The sequence below is a fragment of the Bufo gargarizans genome, chromosome 1, assembly GCF_014858855.1.
Source record: "Bufo gargarizans isolate SCDJY-AF-19 chromosome 1, ASM1485885v1, whole genome shotgun sequence".
Taxonomy (NCBI): Eukaryota; Metazoa; Chordata; class Amphibia; order Anura; family Bufonidae; genus Bufo; species Bufo gargarizans.
In genome coordinates, this window is record NC_058080.1 from 465,312,530 (window position 1) to 465,338,955 (window position 26,426).

At 41.6% G+C, this 26,426-nt stretch overlaps 1 protein-coding gene across 8 annotated transcripts in view; it reads right to left on the reverse strand.

Annotated features, from left to right (window-relative positions):
• Nucleotides 1-811: 811 nt before the first annotated feature.
• Nucleotides 812-26,426, reverse strand: part of RABGGTA (Rab geranylgeranyltransferase subunit alpha) — a 74,283-nt gene continuing 48,668 nt past the window's right edge. For all 8 annotated transcript variants that reach the window (XM_044273245.1, XM_044273262.1, XM_044273253.1 and 5 more), the window contains 5 exons: nt 6,930-7,018; nt 4,299-4,415; nt 4,105-4,218; nt 2,060-2,147; nt 812-1,016 (listed from right to left, as the gene is read on the reverse strand). In XM_044273245.1, the coding sequence (XP_044129180.1) occupies nt 868-1,016; nt 2,060-2,147; nt 4,105-4,218; nt 4,299-4,415; nt 6,930-7,018 (557 nt within the window). In that variant the 3' untranslated portion in view covers nt 812-867. The remainder of the gene's footprint in view (nt 1,017-2,059; nt 2,148-4,104; nt 4,219-4,298; nt 4,416-6,929; nt 7,019-26,426) is intronic.

The following is a 26,426-nucleotide window of genomic DNA, read 5'->3' on the forward strand; positions in this document are numbered from 1 at the left end:
TTTCCCCTTGGGTGTGTTAGTTCCAAGTTCTAAACAGGTGGAACAAGTGCGGTAGTGAGCATGCACACCACCCTCCTCATTCTTAGGTGAAGTACACGGACAGCTTAATTACTTTATAATGATGGGTTATAGCTAGTCTCGGCAACTCCCAATAAACATTTATTAGCCAGAAACCTTCCCTCAAAATTTCTGGAAGTATGCCACCACTGCAAAAGATCCACTCCCATATAGGTGCAGAAGAACGAGAATTCTGTGATGCCTCGAGAGTCAGCTAAAATATACAAAGAAAAAAAAAGAAAAAACAAAGATAAAGAAAAGAAAATTGCATAACCAACAGGAAAAAACCGGCTCTGCTACCTCATTATTCCACATAGTCAGCTAGAGGAAAGGGTGGATACCTTCTGAACAGAAGAACGTTGACCATGATATAAGAATGCAGAGATGGGTGCATTCTAGTTTTATGATTCAATTTTAAAGACATACACGATGCTTATTTATGGTAAAGGGCTTCCTTGGAAATATATATGAACACACCCCAGGTGGTAGCTATGTCACCAATATACCTTTATCCTAAACGACATTCAGATTCAGGTGGTCTAGGCCTGGAAAGCCTGTGTGGTAGACATGGCCAAAGGAAATGTATGCATCAGTGTATATATTAAATGGTACATGCTTGTCAGGAAGAACATTCTACTATATGAGCAGGAGACGGGAATTTTTCTAAATTCCATTTTTTTGTTCGCAGTATAAAAATATCTCTGAAATGTAAAGATCCCATTACTTTTAAAAAATATTGAACACAAGCCAAAGATAGAACGGAAATTCTTTATTTATAATGTGACAATAATAACGGCCACAATACATATGTCAGATCTCAATAAGGGACACATGCGGTAGAAGAGCTCTGAGCTTGTCTTCGGCATCTGCAGTTTCACATATGGGGTTTTCTTGTAAACGTAGGACAGAGAGTCGAGGGCAGCTACAAAGAGCTTGGAGGTTCAGAACATTCTCAATTTCTAAGACATGTTTAAGGAAAAGAAAGATTTCGTTTTGACAATTACACAGAGAAATGTACAGTACATTTTTTAAATGCATGCTAATACTTATATCTGCTACAACACAGTAGGGTCCCATAGAAGGTACTATGCTTAAGGCCATACAGTGGTTAAAGGAGTCAAACATGGCTGCTTTCTTCCAAACAGCACCACCCCTATCCACAGACTGTATCTGGTATTGCAGTTTAGCTCCATTGGAGTCAAAGGGACTGACCTGCAATATCGCACACATCTTGTGGACAGGGGTGGTGCTGGTTTTGGAAGAAAGCAGACATGTTTTTCTAATTCTGGACAATCATTATTCCTATTCCTTCCAACCATCACATGCATGATTGGTTTGGCGAAACATACATGTGTTCTCAGTGGCGAGAGGGGAGGAAGCTGCTGCAAGACATTTCTGCAGCATCTGATCTTCTGCCAGTATAAAAGCATTGGATGTTTAAATTCAACTTGCCTGATCTTTATTTTCCCTGATATCTTTTTTTTTTTTTTTTACTAATTCAATCTAAGAGATGGAAGCAGACCTAGCTGCCACCTCAAAACCCCAGGTATTCATATGTCAAATCTGCCATCAGAATTATGGCTTCCTGCTTTCCTGCCATTCTTCTTGGCTCATTCTATTAACGAGTTTCAGCCCAGTCCTTCAGGCGTTCTGCACAAAGCCCTGTGCTTGCATTAGAGAACCTGAAGGACCTCTATGATTAAGTACTGAATAATGCGAAACTGGTGAAGAGTTTCTTCATAGGCATTTAAGATACCTAGGAACGGTTTTTAATATACTGTATGCAAATGACATTAACAAGTCATTTCACCAGGCATTGCCTTTTTCTTTTACAACACACAAGCAGGTAGACACCATGTAGCAGGATATTAGTGGTCTCCCCCTCCTAAGATGACAGTTACAGGGAAAGTGGACAATTATTATTTGCGGTGTTAAAAACACATTTGCCTTTGCAGAAGAGGAATCTTTGAACTGAAACTGAACAATTGACTTAAAAGGATACTATTAAACTGCAAAGACAACTCTTCGAGCCTTGGTAAATTCCACACTCCTTCTAGATGTGAAATCTCATTATTGTCTACTTCCAGCACCTTGAGAAAAATGTAAGGAGGAATGATAACCACTGCAAACAAAAGACTGAAAATCGACAATAATTCAACAGTTCAATGTGGATGTCAGTCACACGGTGCAACGTAAATTACATAGGGTGTTATGTTTGTGTAATTTGTTCATTGGGTGGAGAGCTCGAGGACTGCAATGAATGGATGGATTTGTTGGTGACCTTAGGAGCATGCGCTTCCATACTGCAGACTATCTGTATAGATGTCACACGTCAATACGAGCTCAAACTAAATCACTGTAATTGTGACATTTGGCAAATGACAACCTGAGAACAATTTACCACGTAGGTGGCTGCTGGATAAGTACATGATGCAACAAGAGCATCCTGAAGGCAAATTAATTAGGCGAAGATGACATGCAAAGTCGTAGAGCATGAGAAAACTTCAAAAACTTAAAGGGAACCTGTCACCGGGACTTTGTGTATAGAGCTGAGGACATGGGTTGCTAGATGGCCGCTAGCACATCCGCAATATCCAGTCCCCATAGCTCTGTGTGCTTTTATTGTGTAAAAAAAACGATTTGATACATATGCAAATTAACCTGAGATGATTCAGAGCTTGAAAATATGACTCTTCTCTGGTCACACAAGTAAGATATGACTTATGTTAATTTGCATATGTATCAAATCGATTTTTATACACAATAAAAGCACACAGAGCTATGGGGACTGGGTATTGCGGATGTGCTAGCGGCCATCCAGCAACCCATGTCCTCAGCGATATACCCAAAATCACGGTGACAGGTTCCCTTTAAATTATAACTCATCTTTGCATTTATTACATCAATTCAAATTGCAGTAACCACTGAAAAAAAAGTCAGTGATGTTATTCTGGCTCTTGTGAATTAAAATCAAACTGACATCCCATGATTAACAACATGAGGCAGTGGCAAAAACAAGAAAAATCTTTGGAACCTGGACTGATGACACAAAGTAAGCAGCAAAAAATAAAATAAGGAAACAAAAATGCAACATAGCCCTAAAACCACTAGGAAAAAAAACTAAAATCCCAATAACATATGAATTTAGAATTAGGCTTTTCATGTTTTAGTTAGTTTATTACACAAAATTCACTCAGCCAATCTGTCAGCCTCATGTTCTTTCCACTACAGAGCTTTGGAAGAAGATAAATTAAAACTTTAAACTTATTAAACTGTGAATGTGTAAAGAGCTAAAATCTTTTGATGAGGTTTCCTAGGTCACAGAATATGTCTTGGTGATGTTTAGTGTGCTTTTTCTTTTTTTACATTTAATCTATTGGTTTTTCCTCTGGATCAGTATCTGATCGGTGGGGGTCTGACGCCTGGGAACCCTGCCAATCAGGTATTTGGTGCCTTCTCAAAACAGCTGATGGGTGGGGTCCCACCAATCAGATACTGATGACCTATCCAAAAAATATCAGTATAAAAATCTTGGAAAAACCTTTTAAAGTGTTTTCCCGGTATATGATGTATATCATGATGTATAAAATATTGATCTTCTAAGGTTGGGTTCACATCGTGTTTCCTCATCCGATTAACCTATAATAAAAAAGTATACGTTTAATGGATGCCTCAGACAGACAGTGGCATCCATTCACCATAGAGTTCCGCTGTATATATATATATATATATATAAAAAATAAAATAAAAATTTATACTTTGTGAAGTACCGTATACAAGAACATGGTGTGCTGCGTTTTTGTCTCCATTTTTTCTAATGTATATGTCACACGGAGGCATAAAACGTGTGTGAACCCTTATGTAGGTAAAATCATACATACAGCACATACATTAGTACGAAATGTCACTTCTAGGGCATTTTCTGTCAGGGTCCCTCTGGTTGAGAATTACTGCCATAGGTATATCTAAAGCTGTAGCTTCAAACACTTGTATTTCTAAACATTCTGTAGAATGGCCCCACCTCAATAGAAATCCCTGGACACATACCTCAATATATCGCAACATGGAGAAATCACTGGGAAGACTACGAAGCTTATTATTCGAAAGACACATGTGACTGGTCAATAACAAGTGGTCTAGGTGATACAATCGCGTGAGATCCTGAGACGAGAATGACAGGCTTTACATAAAGATAACACATTCTCTTTCTAAGACTGCAATCACATGACTGGACATATTACCTTATGTGAAACAATGATCACATTTGCTTCTGCATATTCCATTTTTAAAATCGCATTTTCTATCTGGAACTTGCTGCGCAGGTCATCATAGTAACCCGAACGCATTGGGTCCACGACCTGTGACAGAATTCAGAACAGAAGTCCTTGGGCAATTAGTGTACTTCCTTTACGGGTGGAACAATTGTTTCACCCGATTGGTCATGTTATGTAATCATCCATTATTTCCTTACCAAATTATTTCAAAATGTCAGGTCTCCTCCTCACCATCAACAATTACTGACTTCAATGGAATCCCCAAACCATAGCTTCAATACAGATGATCTGTGCCACAATGGCTAGCCTGGTCGTCTTCTAGCACTATTCATCTATGGGTCATTTTCCTCCCGCAACGGGAGGACACGTCAATTCCCCTCCATAAAAGAATAGGCTAGTGTGTGCGTGATACTATATGCACCTCTGAGGAACGGCCCAATGTGAATGGACGGGATCACTATGAAGTCGCTGTGGAACAATTGATCACTTATACATTTGAAATGGAACAAGAGAAATTGCAATTAAAGGGAGTCTGTTGCCTCCAAAAGCGCGCCGTCGTGTAGGACAGGTGCTCTGAAAAATAACCATACTTTTCTTGTGAAAACCTGTTCCTCTAATCCTGAGAAATGCTTTTTACACAAATAAACATTTCAGGACAGGGCCGCTCTTGTCTGGGGCACCTTTGTTCTGCCGGTAACAGTGTCCAGCAACCCCCTCTTGTTTGACAGACCCAGAGATTTGAGAGCAACTAGCAATGGCAGAGGGGAAGCCAGGTGTAAAACAGAGTGGCCCTGTCCATGGGGCACCGAAAACCTTATTAGCATAAAAATAAAATGACGCATTCTCAGGATTAATGGACTGAATTTTGACAAGGAAGGTATGGTTATGTTTCAGACACCTACCCTATATGGTGGCATTTTACTTTGAAACTGAGTTTAGAGGTGACAAACTCCCTTTAAGTAAACATCGTGTTACAGCGTTCTTTCTGTAATGTTAGAGGTCCGTGGCCACTAGCATTTCTCCTCTCCTTTCTACAGCTGACCGAAAAACTCACCTATCCCATTGTGCTATGGCTCTGGTCTCTCTCGACTGCCCCATTTCCTTCCTCCTGATTGTTTGCCTGTGATAGCATGCATGGGCTAATCTGTTTCCAGCCTATTGCAGCAGTTCCCTGGGGTATATATGACACATTCCCTATGGGAGGGTGCCTGAACAATAAAGTTCCTATGTTATCTAGTTCCTGCCAAGGTGTTCCACTACTGTGCATTCTTACTTCATGTGTCCTGACCTCTGCCTCATTACCGTATAGAACAGTGATGGCTAACCTCTGGCACTCCGAGTGTGGTGAAACTACGACTCCCAGCATGTTCCATTCATTTCTATGTAGTCCTGAGAACAGCCAAGCAAATGTACATCGTGGGAGTCATAGTTTTTCCACAGCTGGAGTGCCGGAGGTTAGCCATCACAGGTATAGACCCTATTCAGCCAGTCCTGACCTGTTGGCTGTTTTACAGTGTTGCACAAACTCTGCCTGTTTTGACCACTGCTTGTTCTATGACCATACCTCTGCCTGTCCCCTTGGATCTCTTGACCCACCTGGGTCAGAAGCCACTGAACAGAGACTACTCCTTGAGGTAGCAGCCGGGTCCCCCCCACCCTTCAGGGAAGTACAAATCCCCTGACTGGAGTAAAATGATGAATACCAGGGGACCACTTAGAGAGCGCTCTCAGGAGTAGCCTCAAGTCAAATTCATTCAGTGGCACACTGTGTTCATACTGCCCAGGACAGTGTAGTAAATCCGATTGGTCAACATGGTCTTTAATGTCTTTGGACACCTTAGTGACTGAAACCTGCTTCTAGTTTTAAGACTTTTCTCACGTGGACATATGAGCTGTGTGTCTAGGATGCTGCTGTCTCCTCCTTCAAACAGCAGAGAGCTGTCAGAAACCGGCAGAATGCAGTGGTAGATTTATGTCATATATGCCGCACCAGCAGGTACGTGAAGGACTTAGACATACTCTTCAGAAGCAAAATGGTAAGAAAAGTTTAATGAAAGTTATTGAAATGTGCTTTATCTGGCATAAAGCAGTGCAATCGGTTTACATCCTTTAATGAACAGGCCACGTATAGAGGTGTAATAACATTGCTGGAAAGTCTTTGCAGATTCTGCGAGCAGTAACAGTTATCCTTCCGGTATGATAATGTTTGCCAGTGCTGCTCTGGCAACATCTGATTCGGATGCGTATGGAGCAGGTTTTTGGATAGGCTAATACTGTTTTTCTGCTCTATAATGTGCTAAGACTAGTTCAGTGCTACCTATTCTTTTTCTAAAATGTACATTTTAAAAATTAAGACAACACATGTATGAAAGGCTCACAAGAATTGATGTAGACATTCATATAGAAACATGCTTAGGACTCTCTCCATATAAAAGACAATTCATTGAGATAAGGATAAAGGATTCTGCATTGCTATAAGAAATATGTTTAACATGATACTGCACACAGTTTAAAAATAAAAAAGAAAGAAAATAATTTAAGTAAAAGGTAACAATAATGGGACACTGTAATTATCATACAACAGACAATGTGATATACCTTCAGTGTATTGAAGTAACAGAGTGACTCTTTCTCATAAAGTAATGGATCCAGGGCACGCATTAGGAGAATTATAGTCAGTAGACACCCTAGACATAAAATGGAAGAAACATTAAATGAGGTGGTTCAATAAAACGGCATTTGCTAGACAAATAAGCCACAGAAATGATTAAATGCTTCGAAATTAGAGAAAATTAAATAAAATAAGATGCTTAAGAATCTGTGTGGAAGCTAAAGATGCTTGATTGACAGGGCCAGCCGAAACATCACAATCCCATGCTTGCACCGCTGCACTAATTAGTGGCACAAGCGCAGAGGCTCTGCTTCCACAAGCGGTGCAGCGACTGTGCGCGTGTCACTACCCGGAGGTGTACCGGCACATGCACAGTTGCTGCTCCAGTAGCGGAAGCAGAGCCTCTGCGCTTGCGTCACTATGAGGAGCAGAGGCACAGGCACAATAGATGTCCAGCCCTTACAAACAAGCGGCAGGGAGGGCGTCCTCAGCTTCGGGTGCACCCTGTCAGATTCACTCATCTCTACAGTTCTCATTACTGTTTGCTACAATGTCTTCCAGTCGAGGCTCAAGCCTTACAGTTTCATCACAGGTTTGCCTAGACTGGATTCTAATGAAGTTTTCAAAATCCATTCAAATGTCAAAAAGCGGACTTGATTTTAGAGTATACTGCCATCTCAAATCCATAGCAGGTCTATTATGCAGATTCGCAGTGGATTTCACCAACTGCAATATATATGCAAATAAGAGAAATAATTGTCTTTATGAAAGGGTTGTGCCACCATTAAATGTTATTTTTAGATATATAATTCACCATGAAAAAACTGTTCGTTCTGTAATTTACTACTACAAAAATCTCTAGTTGTTGGATATTGTTTACTTTATTATGATGGGTGCCCCCTAGTGTTTAATCTGTATAGTAATGTGCATGTCCACTTTTCAACTGCCACCAACCACATCTACTGTTAGAAGCAGTGTCAGTAAGGGTGGGTTCACACTAGCGTTAGGGATTCCGTTATGGCTTTCTGTTATAACATGGTTATAATGGAAAATAACGGAATGCCCAGCAGAATGCAAAACGGAAGCATTTAAAAAGGCATTCTGTTTGCTTTCTGTCCTAATAGAAGTCTATGGGAAAGCATAACGGATCCGTCTGGGTCCCGTTATGCAAGACGGAAAACATAGTCCTGTACACAGGACTTTGTTTTCAGTCTAGCATGACGGGAACCAGACGGATCCGTTTTGATCCCTATAGACTTCTATTAGGACGGAGAACAAACAGAATGCCTTTTTAAAGGCTTCCGTTTTGCATTCCGTCATAATACAAGTCTGTGGGCAGAAGAACGGATTCGTCCTTCCGTCTTATGGATTCCGTTATTTTCCATTATAACCATGTTATAACGCTAGTGTGAACCCACCCTTACAGGGAAAGAGTAATCTGCAGTAGAAGGGACACTCCCCCTGAGCTGTGACAGGGAGAGAGCTGCAGCAGAACAGACACCCCCCAAGCTGTGACAGGTACAGTGAAGTGAGTGTCCTCAGGAAAGGACATGACCCCTGAGAAAAGACACACCCTTTAACTGCCAGTTTGAAAAAAATGTAGCAGAGCAATTGGAGCAGTAAATGCGGAGATCTTTGGGTCCATGTGAGGTACAGGGTTCGTTCTACCTTCGATTGTCATGCACTATATTAAAACGCAGGTTTCAGGTACCCAAATACTGGTGGGCCCATTCATGTAGCTGATGAGGATTACAGGATAGAGATTCTCCTATATGTGTAAAGTAGCACATAAGAAAAAATGTCTGGAACAAGCTGTGACACAGCATGAGAAAGAGCATTGTCTGAACCATTCCTGGGAGTAAGCGGTCTGTATTTTGCACACACGAGAATCTACAAATAAATCCTATTTGAAGACAACCTGTCACTTCTCCTGGCATGTCTAATACCTGTATTCACTATTAATTGACAACACTGAAGCATTTATTCTTAAAGCCTTCAGGGTATATTCAGATGTTGCACTTGAGGGTGAGTGTTTGAATACACCCTTAGGGCTCATTCTCACGACCGTGGTTTGGTTCCGCATCCAAACCGCATTTTTTGTGGCTCGGGGGCGGACCCATTCACTTTAACGGGGCCGCAAAAGATGCAGACAGCACTCTGTGTGCTGTCCGCATCCATTGCCCCGCAAAAATTATAAGTCATGTCCTTGAGGAAATCGCGGAAGGCACACGTGCGGCATCCGTGTTTTGTGGATCCGAAATTTGCGGACTGCAAAACATGGCACGGTATTGTGAACAAGCCCTTAAAGTAATATTCCTATTTTACATTTATGACATATCCACACTATGTTAAAAGGGTATTCCCATCACATACAATGGGGGGCATATTGCTAGGATATGCCACCATTGTCTGATAGGTGCGGGTCCCACCTCTGGGACCCGCACCTACAAGGAGAATGGAGTGAAGAGATTGGTGGCTGGAGGACCCCGGATTTCCCAGGGTCAGTCCACCACCAAGCACTGGGTGCAGGCACAGTGTGCCCTCCATTCATTCCCCTGCCTTGTTATCGTTGTAGGTGCGGGTTTTTTTATGATTGCATTTTACTCATTTTGGTCTAAGATTTTTTTTTTCAATTGGTCTTTATTAAAAATATTGAGCCATTCTGTCACAAAGGATTAACTTTTTCTGGCCGTGTGAATGGTACTTTCAATGTGTGCCGTTCATCTAATAACATTCTTATGAGTAAGATAAAAGCCAACCTATAATGAGTGTTTATAAGGTTAGAGATCAGAGATAAAGGAGCCTGTCAGCTCCCTGCCTGACGGACCAGAGAGAAAATTCCGAACCAGCTACTAGATAAACTCAAAACTGCGCAGGGAAAAGGACTCAATATTTTTAAAGAATTTTTAAGACCAATTGAAAAAATTATTTTTAGCTCAAAATGAGTACAACGCAATATTAAAAGAATTGCCACCAGAGGTGTACATGGCCTTTAAGGGTTTGCAAACAGTGGTGGCATATCAAAAGCAATGTACTCTTGGCACAGGTCCAACCATTGTAAACACACAGCTGATTTGTTTCATCCCATAGATTGCTTTCTTGATGGCTTTATGCTGTTTTTAGCAGTTCATGCTAGAGATCATTGGGGGTCACATGAGTAGGACCCAAAACATTCATACATTAAAAGGATTTTCCAGGAGTTCAATATTGATTGACTGATCAGCTGCTTGAAGAGGCCAGTGACTTCATGTTCATCAGTCACATGGCTTATATGCAGCTCAGTTCCATTCAAGTGAATGGACTTGGGCTGTAATACCAAGCACAGCCTCTACATATACAAGGAGTGTAACTTAGATTGCTCACAATTATAGAGTAAATTGAGGAAACTTAACAGGTGGTGTACACTAATGGATCCCATATACATTAGTGTATTGTCAGCATGATGTGTATGGGGAGCTCCCAACAGATGATGTCATCATAGAAAAGGACTGGGTGCACTTTCTTTGCCCGAACCTATTGTTGTCCTGGGACATAAGGGTCCACTTGAGGTCTGGCAGTGACTTTCTCCTCTCTCCCCATTTAAAACACATATATGATTGGTTGAACAGTTGTTTGACAGACCTATTAAATGTGTATGGGTACCTTAATTAGAGAGTCTAATGGCATGCCAGATTTATCATCCAGCATCGGCCACTGTCAGGTCCAGACTGATAATGTAGCCTGCGGACAGAATCTCGATGGGCCACCCTGTAGGTCACATTGGGGGCTGGCTGGCTGGCACTTGCTCCGAGTACTCAGGTCTTTCACAGTGGCAATGCACACAATGTTAACTCTGAGTGGTAGACAAAATGCTAATGACGTCCTAAAGCTAGCTAGCTAGCTACTGTGATGGTCTGCAGGTGTTACATTATATACCACCAGGGGCTGCGAGTCTTACATTATGTAGAATGAGGGGCTACAAGTCTCACATTATATACTGTGAGGGTCTGCGGGTCTTACATTATATACTGTGAGGGGCTGGGTTGGTGTGTTACAGTATGTACTGTGAGGAGCTGGGGGTGTTGCATTATATACTGTGAGGAGTTGGGGGTGTTACAATATATACAATGAGGAGTTGGGGATCTTACATTATATACTGTGAGGGGCTGGGTTGGTGTGTTACAGTATGTACTGTGAGGAGCTGGGGGTGTTGCATTATATACTGTGAGGAGTTGGGGGTGTTACAATATATACAATGAGGAGTTAGGGGTGTTACAATATATACTGTGAGGGCCTGCGGGTCTTACATTTATATACTGTGAGAGCCTGCGGTAGGGCTGAAATGATAACTAGAATTAATCGATTAACGCGACACAAAAAAAAAAAATCCTCGAATCAATGATTCGTTTGTGCCATGTGACCACAGAGTGCAAGTGAAGAGCTTGCTATTACTCACGCTCCGTGGTCACCCACCTGCTCGCACAATGCCGCTTTGGATCCTGATGTACACACATTGTCAGGAAATTTTAGTTCACTGGTGCTGCAGCTGGGCACTGATGGTTAGGAGGGGGAGTGGGAGAACTGGTGGCAGTGGGGGGGAGCTGGGGGCATTGGGGGAGGAGCAACTGATGACATGGGGGAGCTGGGGGCATTGGAGGAGGAGCAACTGATGACATGGGGGAGCTGGTGGCATTGGAGGGGGAGCTGATGGCACTGGGGTGGCGGAGAACTGACACAGTTATAAGATTTTTGGCTCTATACACCACCACAATGAATTTTAAATGAAACAAACTAGATGTGCTTTAACTGCAGACTGTGAGCTTTAAATTGAGGGTATTTACATCCAAATCAGGTGAACGGTGTAGGAATTACAACAGTTTGCATATGTGCCTCCCACTTGTTAAGGGACCAAAAGTAATGGGACAATTGGCTTCTCAGCTGTTCCATGGCCAGGTGTGTGTTATTCCCTCATTATCCCAATTAGCACAATGAGCAGATAAAAGGTCCAGAGTTCATTTCAAGTGTGCTATTTCCATTTGGAATCTGTTGCTGTCAACTCTCAAGATGAGATCCAAAGAGCTGTCACTATCAGTGAAGCAAGCCATCATTAGGCTGAAAAAACTAAACAAACCCATCAGAGAGATGGCAAAAACATTAGGCCTGGCAAAAACAACTGTTTGGAACATTCTTAAAAAGAAGGAACGCACCGGTGAGCTCAGCAACACCAAAAGACCAGAAGACCACGGAAAACAACTGTGGTGGATGACCGAATAATTATTTCCCTGGTGAAGAAAACACCCTTGACAACAGTTGGCCAGATCAGAACACTCCCCAGGGCGGTAGGTGTATGTGTGTCAAAGTCAACAATCAAGAGAAGACTTCACCAGAGTGAATACAGAGGGTTCACCACAAGCTGTAAACCATTTTTGAGTCTTAAAAACAAGAAGGCCAGATTAGAGTTTGCCAAACGACATCTAAAAAAGCCTTCACAGTTCTGGAACAACATCCTATGGACAGATGAGACCAAGATCAACTTGTACCAGAGTGATAGGAAGAGAAGTGTATGGAAAGGAACTGCTCATGATCCTAAGCATACCACCTAATCAATGAAGCATGGTGGTGGTAGTGTCATGGCGTGGGCATGTATGGCTGCCAATGGAACTGGTATTCTTGTATTTATTGATTATGTCAGTGTTTCCCAACCAGTGTGCCTCCAGCTGTTGCAAAACTACAACTCCCAGCATGCCCGGACAGCCTTTGCCTGTGCGGGTATGCTGGGAGTTGTAGTTTTGCAACAGCTGGAGGCACACTGGTTGGGAAACACTGGATTATGTGACTGCTGAGAAAAGCAGCAGGATTAATTCTGAAGTGTTTCGGGCAATATTATCTGCTCATATTCAGCCAAATGCTTCAGAACTCATTGGACGGCGCTTCGTAGTGCAGATGGACAATGACCCAAAGCATACTGCAAAAGCAACCAAAGAGTTTTTTAAGGGAAAGAAGTGGAATGTCATGCAATGGCCAAGTCAATCACCTGACCCGAATCCGATTGAGCATGCATTTCACTTGCTGAAGACAAAACTGAAGGGAAAATGCCCCAAGAACAAGCAGTAACTGAAGACAGTTGCAGTAGAGACCTGGCAGAGCATCATCAGGGATGAAATCCAGAGTCTGGTGATGTCTATGCGTTCCAGACTTTACGCTGGGTTTAGACCTGATCGTTCGCGATGGAGCGCTCTGTATGCACGATTGTACGGGCGTTTGCGATTGTACGGGCGTACGCACGATTGAGACAAGCGAACACCCATTGTTGCGCGTTCCCGGAAGTCTATGTACGGGAACGCGCGACAAGACGCCCCAAAGAAGCTCATGTACTTCTTGGGCGTTGGGCGTTTTACAGCGCGATCGTTGGTTCAAATCATTGGTTCTTGCCTGTTGCGCGTTTTACAGCGCGTAGGAACGCGCTGTAAAACGCTCAGGTCTGAACCCAGCCTTAGGCTGTAATGGACTGCAAAGGATTTGCAATCAAATATTAGAAAGTGAAAGTTTGATTTATGATTATCACTCTGTTCCATTACTTTTGATCCCTTAACAAGTGGGAGGCACATATGCAAACTGTTGTAATTCCTACACCAGGGATGTCAAACTCGTGGCCCTCCAGCTGTTGCAAAACTACAACTCCCATCATGCCTGGGCATACTACAGCTATCAGGGAATGATGGGAGTTGTAGTTTTGCAACATCTGGAGGGCCATGAGTTTGACATCCATGTCCTACACCGTTCATCTGATTTGGATGTGTGAGGGCGATACCGTATGCTGGCTCGTGTGGTTAGTGTGTCGGGGCCGCTTTGTAGTCCCACAGGTGCACCGTTAGACTGTTTTAACCACTTCACATCCGCTCATAGGATATAAAAGTCCTATGGGTGGATGTTTATCTCTGAATGGACATTCTGCCGCTGCCGAGCGGCAGGGCAACCCAGAGAGAAGGCAGGGACAGTTCCCAGGTGTCCCTGCCTTCTAGATCGCTGTATACAGACCAGGAAGCGCTATGTGCAGGGAGAGTGCAGGAGCTGTCTGGTCTTCCACAGACCTCGATCAGCCCTGCACTGAGGGCTGTACAGCATTGTATTCTGCTGTACAGCCTCTCTGGGGGGTGTATTTCCCCTGTAACTGGGTCTACTATGTCAGCCCCAGTTACAGGAGAAATCAATAGTGGAAAAAAAAAAAGTGAAGTTAAATGTCTCCCAGAGTGGGATGCAAATTGTAAAATAAAAATAAATAAAAAAAAAAAAAAAAAAAAAAAAGTTTCACATGTAAAAAAATAAATAAAAATAAAATTTCCCCAATTAAGTAATAAAAAAAAAAGGTAAAAAAATAGAAAAAAAAAAAATCAAATAGACATATTTGGTATTGCTGCGTCCTTAAAGGGAGTCTGTCACCACATTTGACCATATTAGACAGATCCTATAGCGTTATATGTGCCACCCAGCAGTTAAAAACGGTACCTTTGTTGCATATAACCGAGTCTTCTTTCTGCCAAAAATGAACTTTGAAGATTGTGTAAACGAGCCCTCTCAAGTGCCCAGGGCGGTGTCTCAATCTTTCGAGCCCAAGACCGGACCTCCCCAACGGCTCATAACCCTGCCCTCCTTGTGCCTGTGCCCGCCCGTTTACTCCCCTCCCCTCGCCTTTTCCATTGCGGCTGCGCGGACAAATTCGTAGCCGGCGCATGCGCAGTAGGTATTGCGATGCCCTGCCAGGACCGGGTATCGCATTGCGCATGCGCCAGCTACGAGACTCGTAGCTGGCGCATGCGCAATGCGATACCCGGTCCTGGCAGGGCATCGCAATACCTACTGCGCATGCGCCGGCTACGAACTTGTCCGCGCAGCCGCAATGGAAAAGGCGAGGGGAGGGGAGTAAACGGGCGGGCACAGGCACAAGGAGGGCAGGGTTATGAGCCGTTGGGGAGGTCCGGTCTTGGGCTCGAAAGATTGAGACACCGCCCTGGGCACTTGAGAGGGCTCGTTTACACAATCTTCAAAGTTCATTTTTGGCAGAAAGAAGACTCGGTTATATGCAACAAAGGTACCGTTTTTAACTGCTGGGTGGCACATATAACGCTATAGGATCTGTCTAATATGGTCAAATGTGGTGACAGACTCCCTTTAACCCCTTAAGGACTTAGGACGTATCGGTACGGCATGGTTCCCGAGTCCTTAAGGACCCATGACGTACCGGTACGTCATGAGTTTAAAATAAGATTGCGGCGCCCCGGGGGTTAATCCGAACGGGATTTCGGCTGAAATCATTCAGCCGGCATCCTGTCACAACGCCGAGGGGGGTCATGTGACCCCCCCGTATCGGCGATCGCAGCAAACCGCAGGTCAATTCAGACCTGCGGTTTGCTGCGCTTTTAGCCGATTCTGATCCCCGCGGTCTCTGACCGCGGGGATCAAACGTTAAAATGCCAGAAATTAAGTTTTTATTAACCCCCCCTGCACCCCTGAATGATATTATGTGGGCGGGTGGTGCAGGGGGGGTGTCGCAGGCGGTGCGGGAGGCGGGCGGTGCGGGATCACGATCCCCCGCCCGCCTCCCCTTGAATAATCGTTGGCTTCTAGTGGGTATACCAGGGTGCCAGCACATTGCTGGCACCCTGGTATAAACGGCTGACATCGGTGATGCGATGTCAGCCGTTTAACCCTTTCCATACAGCGGTCCGTACGGACCGCTGTATGGAAAAGGTTAACAGGTCAGGGAGCTCCCTCCCTCTCCCATCGGGGGCTGCTGTGCCTTTGCAGCCCCCCGATGGGAGAGGGAGAGAGCTCCCAGGCAGCCCCCCGACAGACCCGTCCTTACCCTTCCCCGTCTGCGAAGTTCTGAACACTACTGAGCAGACGGGGAAGGTTCCCATGGCAACAGGACGCCTTCTCAGGCATCCTGCTGTCCATGGTGCTGAACAGATCTGTGCTGAAAGCAGAGATCTGTTCAGACAAAGTGGTAAGTAAAATACAGTACAGTACAATATATATTGTACAGTACTGTATTATACAGACATCAGACCCACTGGATCTTCAAGAACCAAGTGGGTCTGGGTCAAAAAAAATGTAAAAAAAAAGTGAAAAAAGTTAAGATAAAAAAAAAACATTTATCACTGAATAAAAATAAAAAAAATAAAATACACTACACATATTAGGTATCGCCGCGTCCGTAACAACCTGATCTATAAAACGGTCATGTTACTTTCCCCGCACGGTGAACGCCATAAAAAAAAAAAAAAAAAACTATGAGAAAATTGAAATTTTGCCCACCTTACTTCCAAAAAAGGTAATAAAAGTGATCAAAAAAGTCGCATTTACGCCAAAATAGTACCAATCAAACCGTCATCTCATCCCGCAAAAATCATACCCTACCCAAGATAATCGCCCAAAAACTGAAAAAACTATGGCTCTTAGACTATGGAAACACTAAAACATGATTTTTTTTGTTTCAAAAATGAAATCATTGTGTAAAACTTAAATAAAAAATAAAAAAAGTATACATATTAGGTATCGACGCGTCCGTATCGACCAGCTCTATAAAAATATCACATGACCTAACCCCTCAGATGACCACCGTACAAAAATAAAAATGGTGTAAAAAAAGCCATTTTTTGCCATCTTACATCACAAAAAGTGTAATAGCAAGCGATCAAAAAGTCATATGCACCCCAAAATAGTGTCAATCAAACCGTCATCTCATCCCGCAAAAAATGAGACCCTACTTAAGATAATTGCCCAAAAACTGAAAAAACTATGGCTCTTAGACTATGGAGACACTAAAACATTTTTTTTGTTTTAAAAATGAAATCATTGTGTAAAACTTACATAAATAAAAAAAATTGTATACATATTAGGTATCGCCACATCCGTGACAACCTGCTCTATAAAAATACCACATGATCTAACCTGTCAGATGAATTTTGTAAATAACAAAAAATAAAAAGGTGCCAAAAAATCTATTTCTTGTTACCTTGCCGCACAAAAAAGTGTAATATAGAGCAACCAAAAATCATATGTACCCTAAACTAGTACCAACAAAACTGCCACCCTATCCCGTAGTTTCTAAAATGGGGTCACTTTTATGGAGTTTCTACTCTAGGGGTGCATCAGGGGGGCTTCAAATGGGACATGGTGTCAAAAAACCAGTCCAGCAAAATCTGCCTTCCAAAAACCGTATGGCATTCCTTTCCTTCTGCGCCCTGCCGTGTGCCCGTACAGCGGTTTACGACCACATATGGGGTGTTTCTGTAAACTACAGAATCAGGGCCATAAATAATGAGGTTTTTTTGGCTGTTAACCCTTGCTTTGTAACTGGAAAAAAAATATTAAAATGGAAAATCTGCCAAAAAAGTGAAATTTTGAAATTGTATCTCTATTTTCCATTAAATCTTGTGCAACACCTAAAGGGTTAACAAAGTTTGTAAAATCAGTTTTGAATACCTTGAGGGGTGTAGTTTCTTAGATGGGGTCACTTTTATGGAGTTTCTACTCTAGAGGTGCATCAGGGGGGCTTCAAATGGGACATGGTGTCAAAAAACCAGTCCAGCAAAATCTGCCTTCCAAAAACCATACGGCGCACCTTTCCCTCTACGCCCTACTGTGTGCCCGTACAGTAGTTTACGGCCACATATGGGGTGTTTCTGTAAACGGCAGAGTCAGGGCAATAAAGATAAAGTCTTGTTTGACTGTTAACCCTTGCTTTGTTAGTAGAAAAAATGGGTTAAAATGGAAAATTAGGCAAAAAAATGAAATTCTCAAATTTCATCCCCATTTGCCAATAACTCTTGTGCAACACCTAAAGGGTTAACGAAGTTTGTAAAATCAGTTTTGAATACCTTGAGGGGTGTAGTTTATAGAATGGGGTCATTTTTGGGCAGTTTCTATTATGTAAGCCTCGCAAAGTGACTTCAGACCTGTAGTGGTCCCTAAAAATTGGGTTTTTGTAAATTTCTGAAAAATTTCAAGATTTGCTTCTAAACTTCTAAGCCTTGTAACATCCCCAAAAAAATAAAATATCATTCCCAAAATGCTGCAAACATGAAGTAGACATATGGGGAATGTAAAGTCATCAACATTTTTGGGGGTATTGCTATGTATTACAGAAGTAGAGAAACTGAAACTTTGAAATTTGCAAATTTTTCAAAATTTTTGGTAAATATGGTATTTTTTTATCCAAAAAAATTAACTTTTTTGACCCAATTTTTGCAGTGTCATGAAGTACAATATGTGACGAAAAAACAATCTCAGAACGGCCTGGATAAGTCAAAGCGTTTTAAAGTTATCAGCACTTAAAGTGACACTGGTCAGATTTGCAAAAAATGGCCAAGTCCTTAAGGTGAAATAGGGCTGAGTCCTTAAGGGGTTAATGACCGGCTCCATAAATATATCACATGATCCACTGCGTATGATACGCACCATAAAGAAAAAATAAAAACTATTAAAAAAATTTCACATGACCTAACCCCTCAGGTAAACACCGTTAAAAAAAATAAAAAAAAAGGGCCAAAAAAGCTATTTTTTGTCACCTAACATCACATAAAGTGCAACACCAAGCGATCAAAAAGGCGTATGTCCTCCAAAATAGTACCAATCAAACCATCACCTCATCCTGCAAAAAATGAGATCCTAACTAAGGGTACTTTCACACTAGCAGTTTTCTTTTCCGGCATAGAGTTCCGTCACAGGGGCTCTATACCGGAAAAGAACTGATCAGGCATATCCCCATGCATTCTGAATGGAGAGTAATCAGTTTAGGATGCATCAGGATGTCTTCAGTTCAGTTGTTTTGACTGATCAGGCAAAAGATAAAACCGTAGCATGCTACGGTTTTATCTCCGGCGAAAAAAACTGAAGACTTGCCTGAATGCCGGATCCAGCATTTTTCCCCATAGGAATGTAATTAGTGAAGGATCCGGCGCAGACCGGTAAAAATGTGAAAAAAAAAAAATACAACACGGCTCCGTCTGTCCGCATGACAAGTGGAGAGATGGATCTGTTCTTGCAATGCATTTGTAAGATGGATCCGCATCCGTCTCACAAATGCTTTCAGTCACATCCAAATCAGCGGATGCGGCGGGCAGTTCCGACGACGGAACTGCCTGCCGGATCACACTGCCGCAAGTGTGAAAGTAGCCTAAGACAAATCGGTCAAAAAAGCTATGGCTCTCAGACTATGGGGACGCTAAAACATCATTTTTTAGGGTTTCAAAAATGCTATTATTGTGTAAAATTTAAATAAGATAAAATATACATATTAGGTATTTCCATGTCTGTAACGATCTGTTCTATAAAAATATCACATGACCTAACCCTTCAGGTAAACGCTGTAAAATTAAATAAATAAAAACTGTGCTAAAACCAATTTTTTGGTCACCTTGCCCCGTAAGGTGTAATAATGAATGATCAAAAATATCATATGTACCCAAAGATGGTACCAATAAAAACATCAACTCTTCCTGCAAAAAACGAGTCACTGCACAAGACTATTGGCAGAAAAATTAAAAAAAATGACATTCAGAAAATGGAGACACAAAAACATAATAAAAAAAAAATAATGCTTTATTATGTAAAACTGAAAACAAATAAAGAAAGTAGACATATTTGATATCATTGCGTCCGTAACAACCTGCTCTATAAAAATAGCACATGATCTACCCTGTCAGATGAATGTTGTAAAAAATAAAAACCGCGCCAAAATTGACATTTTTTGGCTACCTTGCCTCACAAAAAACATAATATAGAGCAATTAAAAAAATCATATGTACCCCAAAATAGTACCAATAAAACTGGCACATTATACCCTAGTTTACAAAATGGGGTCACTTTTTGGGCATTTCTACTGTAAGGGTGCATCAGGGGGGCTTCAAATGGGACATGGCATCTAAAAACCATTTCAGCAAAATCTGCCTTCCAAAAACCATACAGTGCTCCTTTCTTCTGCACCCTACCGTGTGCCCTTACATCAGTTTACGACCACATTTGGGGTGTTTCTGTAAACCGCAGAGTCAGGGTAATACGGCAAATATTGAGTTTTGTTTGGCTGTTAACCCTCAATGTGTTAAAGAAAAAAATGGATTAAAATGGAAAATCTGTTAAAAATGTGAAATTTAGAAACTTAATCTCTATTTTCCTTTAATTCTTGTGGAACACCTAAAGGGTTAACAAAGTTTGTAAAATCAGGTTTTGAGTAACTTGAGGGGTTTAGTTTCTACAATGGGGTCATTTATAGGGGGTTTCCACTATGTAAGCCCCACAAAGTGACTTCAGACCTGAACTGGTCCTTAAAAGTGGGTTTTGGAAATTTTCTTAAAAATTTTAAGAATTGCTTCGAAAATTCTAAGCCTTCTAAAGGCCTAAAAAAAAAAAATGACATTCACAAAATGATGCCAACATAAAGTAGACATATGGGGGCTGTTAAGTAATAAATATTTTATGAGGTATCACTTTCTGTTTTAAAAGCAAAGAAATCGAAAGGTAGAATATTGTGATTTTTTTTTAAATTTGGGTAAATTTGGGATTATTTTGTAAATAAAGGTGAAATATATTGACTCAAATTTACCACTGTTTATAAAGTACAATGTGTCACGAGAAAACAGTCTCAGAATGCCTCGGAAAAGTAAAAGCGTTCCAAAGTTATTACCACATAAAGTGACATGTCAGATTTGCAAAATTAGGCTCTGTCAGGAAGAGGGTAAATGGCCCGGATGTGAAATGGTTAAAAAAAGACTAGTAAATCTGCCCCAGTGACATACCACCACGGATGTTTATGCAGGATCTGTTCAACCGTAGAACATAAAAAAGCGCACCATAGGGTAATAACGTTTAAATAACATAATACGACGTCTCCAAAAATGGAGGCTCACCTTGTCGAGTTGTGCAAAATGTAGGCACAACTCTAGTGTAAGCACGTCAGGGGATACTTGAGTCCCCTTGTAATGGATGGTGTGCAGCCAGGGATGTGAGTACTTTTGATCAGGAATGCCTGGAGTCCCTCAGAAAGCAGGAGAGTCAGCAAAAAGAGAAAGTTCCACGGCGTAAAAACCACCCGATGGTTCGGTTGAGATCCAGAGTTTTATTAGGCAAGTGGTACAACGCGTTTCAGGGATAAAAACCCCCTTCTTCAGGTACAAATTACTTGCATACATAGAAGGAAAATACACACACATAAATATACTCTTAGGTAGTTGGTATTTATTAATAAAAGGTGGATTTATTTATGATAATCAGAGCCCATCTACATTGGTGGGGTGTGTGGTGCACATTAAATAAAAATATAGTTACTAAAAGAGCTATTTGTGCGCTGCTCCGTGCTTGCCGGAGCTCAGGGCGGTCACACGACTCAGGGAGGCCGGTCACGTGATCGGGGTATGTGACCTCCATAACTCGGTAACAGGACACTAGAGCTGAAACACTGGGTTAGAGAGAGTGTATGCCCTGCTGGGAGGAAAGCAGACTTGGGCCTCTTTCAGACGGGCGTTGCGGGAAAATGTGCGGGTGCGTTGCGGGAACACCCGCGATTTTTTCGCGAGTGCAAAACATTGTAATGCGTTTTGCACTCGCGTGAGAAAAATCGCGCATGTTTGGTACCCAAACCCGAACTTCTTCACAGAAGTTCGGGTCTGGGATCGGTGTTCTGTAGATTGTATTATTTTTCCTTATAACATGGTTATAAGGGAAAATAATAGAATTCTGAATACAGAATGCATAGTACAATAGCGCTGGAGGGGTTAAAAAAGAAAATAAAAAATAAATAATTTAACTCACCTTAGTCCACTTGATCGCGTAGCTCGGCATCTCTTCTGTCTCCTTTGCTGAACAGGACCTGTTGTGAGCATTCATTTCAGGAACATCACCACAGGTCCTGTTCAGCAAAGTAGACAGGCGAGATACCGGGCAGCGCGATCAAGTGGACTAAGGCGAGTTAAAATTATTTTAAATGTATTTTTTTAACCCCTCCAGCGCTATTGTACTATGCATTCTATATTCAGAATGCTATTATTTTCGCTTATAACCATGTTATAAGGGAAAATATTAATGATCGGGTCTCCATCCAGATCGTCTCCTAGCAACCAAGCGTTAAAATCGCACCGCATCCGCACTTGCTTGCGATTTTCATGCAAACCCATTCATTTCTATGGGGCCTGCGTTACGTTAAAAACGCACAAAATAGAGCATGCTGCGATTTTCACGCAACGCATAAGTGATGCGTGAAAATCACCACTCATGTGAACAGCCCCATAGAAATGAATGGGTCAGGATTCAGTGCGGGTGCAATGCGTTCAACTCACGCATCGCACCCGCGCGGAATACTCGCCCGTGTGAAAGGGACCTTAGGGTCAAATTGAATTGAATCAAATACTACACTACGCACTACAAACGGCCCGCTTTCTTTTTTATCCCTACCCCCCCTTCTAAGCATACCCGATACTAAAGAGCCCAAATACCAATCGCTGTAACAAACTACCTCCATCCATTGGGAACCAGACGCACAAAACTAAAAAATGCCGAAGGGGATGTAGGGAGAGCCAATCCAAAAAGAAAAACTTAGAGCCACACATAGCACAAAGGAAAGAAATAAAAATCTTCAATCTTTCCAAGCACAATTTAAACCAGTAGGAAATTGCTGTACTATTAAAGGGCCTCTCCTTCTGCCCAACTTCAAAAAGGTAAAAGGGTTAAATCTGTTTTTGGACTTAAACCATAGGGGTAACTTTATTGAAACTTTTTACGACCTCGTCATGGACGATTTTAGAAACATCCATAAAATGCCAGTCGGTACACACAATCTCAACACCAAAAGAGAAAAAAAGCCATTAAACATCTACAGGAGAATACTGATCTAGTAATCCGCAGTGCGGACAAAGGGGGCGGAATCGTACTACAGATTAGGGGTGACTACATCAAAGAGGCTTTACGCATACTTTGATACTGAATATTACCAACCACTGGAAGACAACCCGTTGAGAGAACACCAGCGTTTGTTCAAAACGGTGATTGATTCTGCATCCCATATTCTCAGTAAGAAAGAGTATGAATACATCCAAGTAACAGACCCAGTCATTGCCACTTTCTACCATTTACCAAGTATTCACAAAAGCATTTTGAATCCACCAGGCTGGCCCATCATTTCGGGCATCTCATCACTCACATGTAACCACTTTGATGCAGCTTTTACAGAACGTCAAGTGGAAGGACACATACTATTGGCTATCCCTGGACGTAACATCTCTGTATCCAAATATCCAGCACGACTTGGGCAAAAATAAATAAAAAATTTGGACACAGATGACCTTTTACTAGCCGATCCAATTTTTTTTTATCGTGAAATGTATTCATTTTATCCTCACTCATAATGTTTTTAAGTTTGAAGACACCTTATACTCACAGATGAAGGGGATCGCTATGGGCACACGTTTCTGGGGCCTTCGAGGACATTTTTATCTACATATTCTGCTATTGGACGGAGAATATTATCTTCTACCGCCGTTACATCGATGACTGGATGTATTCATACTCTTTCTTACTGAGAATATGGGATGCAGTATCAATCACAGTTTTGAACAAATGCTGGTGTTCTCTCAAAGGGTTGCCTTTCAGCGGTTGGTAATATTCAGTATCAAAGTACGCGTAAAGCCTCTTTGATGTAGTCACTCCTAATCTGTAGTACGATTCCGCTCCCTTTGTCCGCACTGCAGATTACTAGATCAGTATTCTCCTGTAGATGTTTCATGGCTTTTTTCTCTATGGCGTTGAGATTGTGTGTACCGACTGGCATTTTATGGATGTTTCTAAAATCATAGAAACATAGAATGTGTTGGCAGATAAGAACCATTTGGCCCATCTAGTCTGCCCAATATACTAAATACTATGGATAGCCCCTGGCCCTATCTTATATGAAGGATGGCCTTATGCCTATCCCATGCATGCTTAAACTCCTCCACTGTATTTGCAGCTGCCACTTCTGCAGGAAGGCTATTCCATGAATCCACTACTCTCTCAGTAAAGTAATACTTCCTGATATTACTTTTAAACCTTTGCCCCTCTAATTTAAAACTATGTTCTCTTGTAGCAGTTTTTCTTCTTTTAAATATTCTCTCCTCTTTTACCTTGTTGATTCCCTTTATGTATTTAAAAGTTTCTATCATATCCCCTCTGTCTCGTCTTTCTTCCAAGCTATACATGTTAAGGTCCTTTAATCTTTCCTGGTAAGTTTTATCCTGCAATCCATGTACCAGTTTAGTAGCTCTTCTCTGAACTCTCTCCAAAGTATCAATATCCTTCTGGAGATACGGTCTCCAGTACTGAGCACAATACTCCAAATGAGGTCTCACTAGTGCTCTGTAGAGCGGCATGAGCACCTCCCTCTTTCTACTGGTAATTCCTCTTGCTATACACCCAAACATTCTGCTAGCATTTCCTGCTGCTCTGTGACATTGTCTGCCTACCTTTAAGTCTTCTGAAATAATGATCCCTAAATCCCTTTCCTCAGATACTGAGGTTAGGACTGTATCACTGATTTTATATTCTGCTCTTGGGTTTTTGCGTCCCAGGTGCATTATCTTGCACTTATCAACATTACATTTTAGTTGCCAGATTTTCAACCACTCCTCTAGTTTTCCTAAGTCCTTTTCCATTTGGTGTATTCCTCCAGGAACATCAACCCTGTTACAAATCTTAGTATCATAAGCAAAAAGACACACCTTACCATTGAGGCCTTCTGCAATTTCGCTGATAAAGATATTAAACAATATGGGTCCCAGAACAGATCCCTGAGGTACCCCACTGGTAACAAGACCTTGGTCTGAATATACTCCATTGACTACAACCCTCTGTTGCCTGTCCCTCAGCCACTGCCTAATCCATTCAACAATATGGGAGTCCAAGCCCAATGACTGCACTTTATTGATAAGCCTTCTATGTGGGACAGTATCAAAAGCCTTACTAAAGTCTAGATAAGCGATGTCTACTGCACCTCCTCCATCTATTATTTTAGTCACCCAATCAAAAAAATCAATAGGATTAGTTTGACATGATCTCCCTGAAGTAAACCCATGCTGTTTTTCATCTTTCAATCCATGGGATTTTAGATGGTCCACAATCCTCTCCTTAAGTATGGTTTCCATTAATTTCCCCACTATTGATGTCAGGCTTACTGGCCTATAGTTGCCCGATTCCTCCCTACTACCTTTCTTGTGAATGGGCACAACATTTGCTAATTTCCAATCTTCTGGGACGACTCCTGTTGCCAGTGATTAGTTAAATAAATCTGTTAATGGTTTTGCTAGTTCACCGCTGAGCTATTTTAATAGCTTTGGGTGTATCCCATCAGGCCCCTGTGACTTATGTGTATTAATTTTAGACAGTTTACTTAGAACCTCTTCCTCTGTAAAGACACATGCGTCAAAAGATTCATTAGTCTTCTTTCCTAACTCCTTCATTTTCCTTTGTAAAAACTGAACAGAAGTATTCATTGAGGCAGTCAGCTAGTTCTTTATCTTCTTCCATATACCTTCCTTCTTTAGTTTTTAATTTGGTAATTCCTTGTTTTAGTTTCCTTTTTTCATTTATGTACCTGAAGAATGCCTTATCGCCTTTTTTCCCTGACTGAGCTAATTTCTCTTCTGCCTGTGCTTTAGAAGCTCTTATAACTTGTTTGGCCTCTCTCTGCCTAATCTTATAAATTTGTCTTTCATCCTCGTTTTTTTTTTTTTTTATAATTCCTAAATGCTATCTTTTTGTTTTTAATGATTTTGGCGACTTCTGCTGAGTACCACAGTGGTCTTCTCCTTTTTTTGCTTTTACTGACAAGCCTAATGCAATTTTCTGTTGCCTTCAATAGTGCCACTTTTAAGTAGTCCCATTTCTCCTGGACTCCAATGAAACTGTTCCAGTCTGATAGGGACTCGCATACCACTAATCGAATTTTAGAATTTTTCTAAAATCTAAAACTTTTGTTTTTGTGTGGTGTGACTCAGTCACAGTACTTATAGTAAACCACACTGACTGGTGATCACTAGATCCCAAGCTTTCCCCTACAGTAATATCAGATACCAAATTCCCATTTGTGAATACTAAATCTAAAATGGCCTCCATCCGGGTTGGCTCCTCCACTACTTGCTGTAGAGATAATCCCAGTAGGGAATTTACAATATCTGTACTCCTGGCAGAACTAGCTATTTTGGTTTTCCAGTTTACATCTGGAAGATTGAAGTCTCCCATAATGATAACTTCCCCCTTCAATGTCATTTTAGCTATTTCCTCAACTAGTAGATCATCTAATTCTTTGACTTGGCTAGGTGGTCTATATATCACACCTACACGAGTTTCCTTATGATTATCAAGCTGCAAGGTAACCCAAACTGACTCCAAATTGTTCTCGCTAACTTGTATCAAATTAGATTTTATGCTATCTTTCACATACCCTTCTTGCCTTCTCTGTCTTTCCTGTATAGAGAGAACCC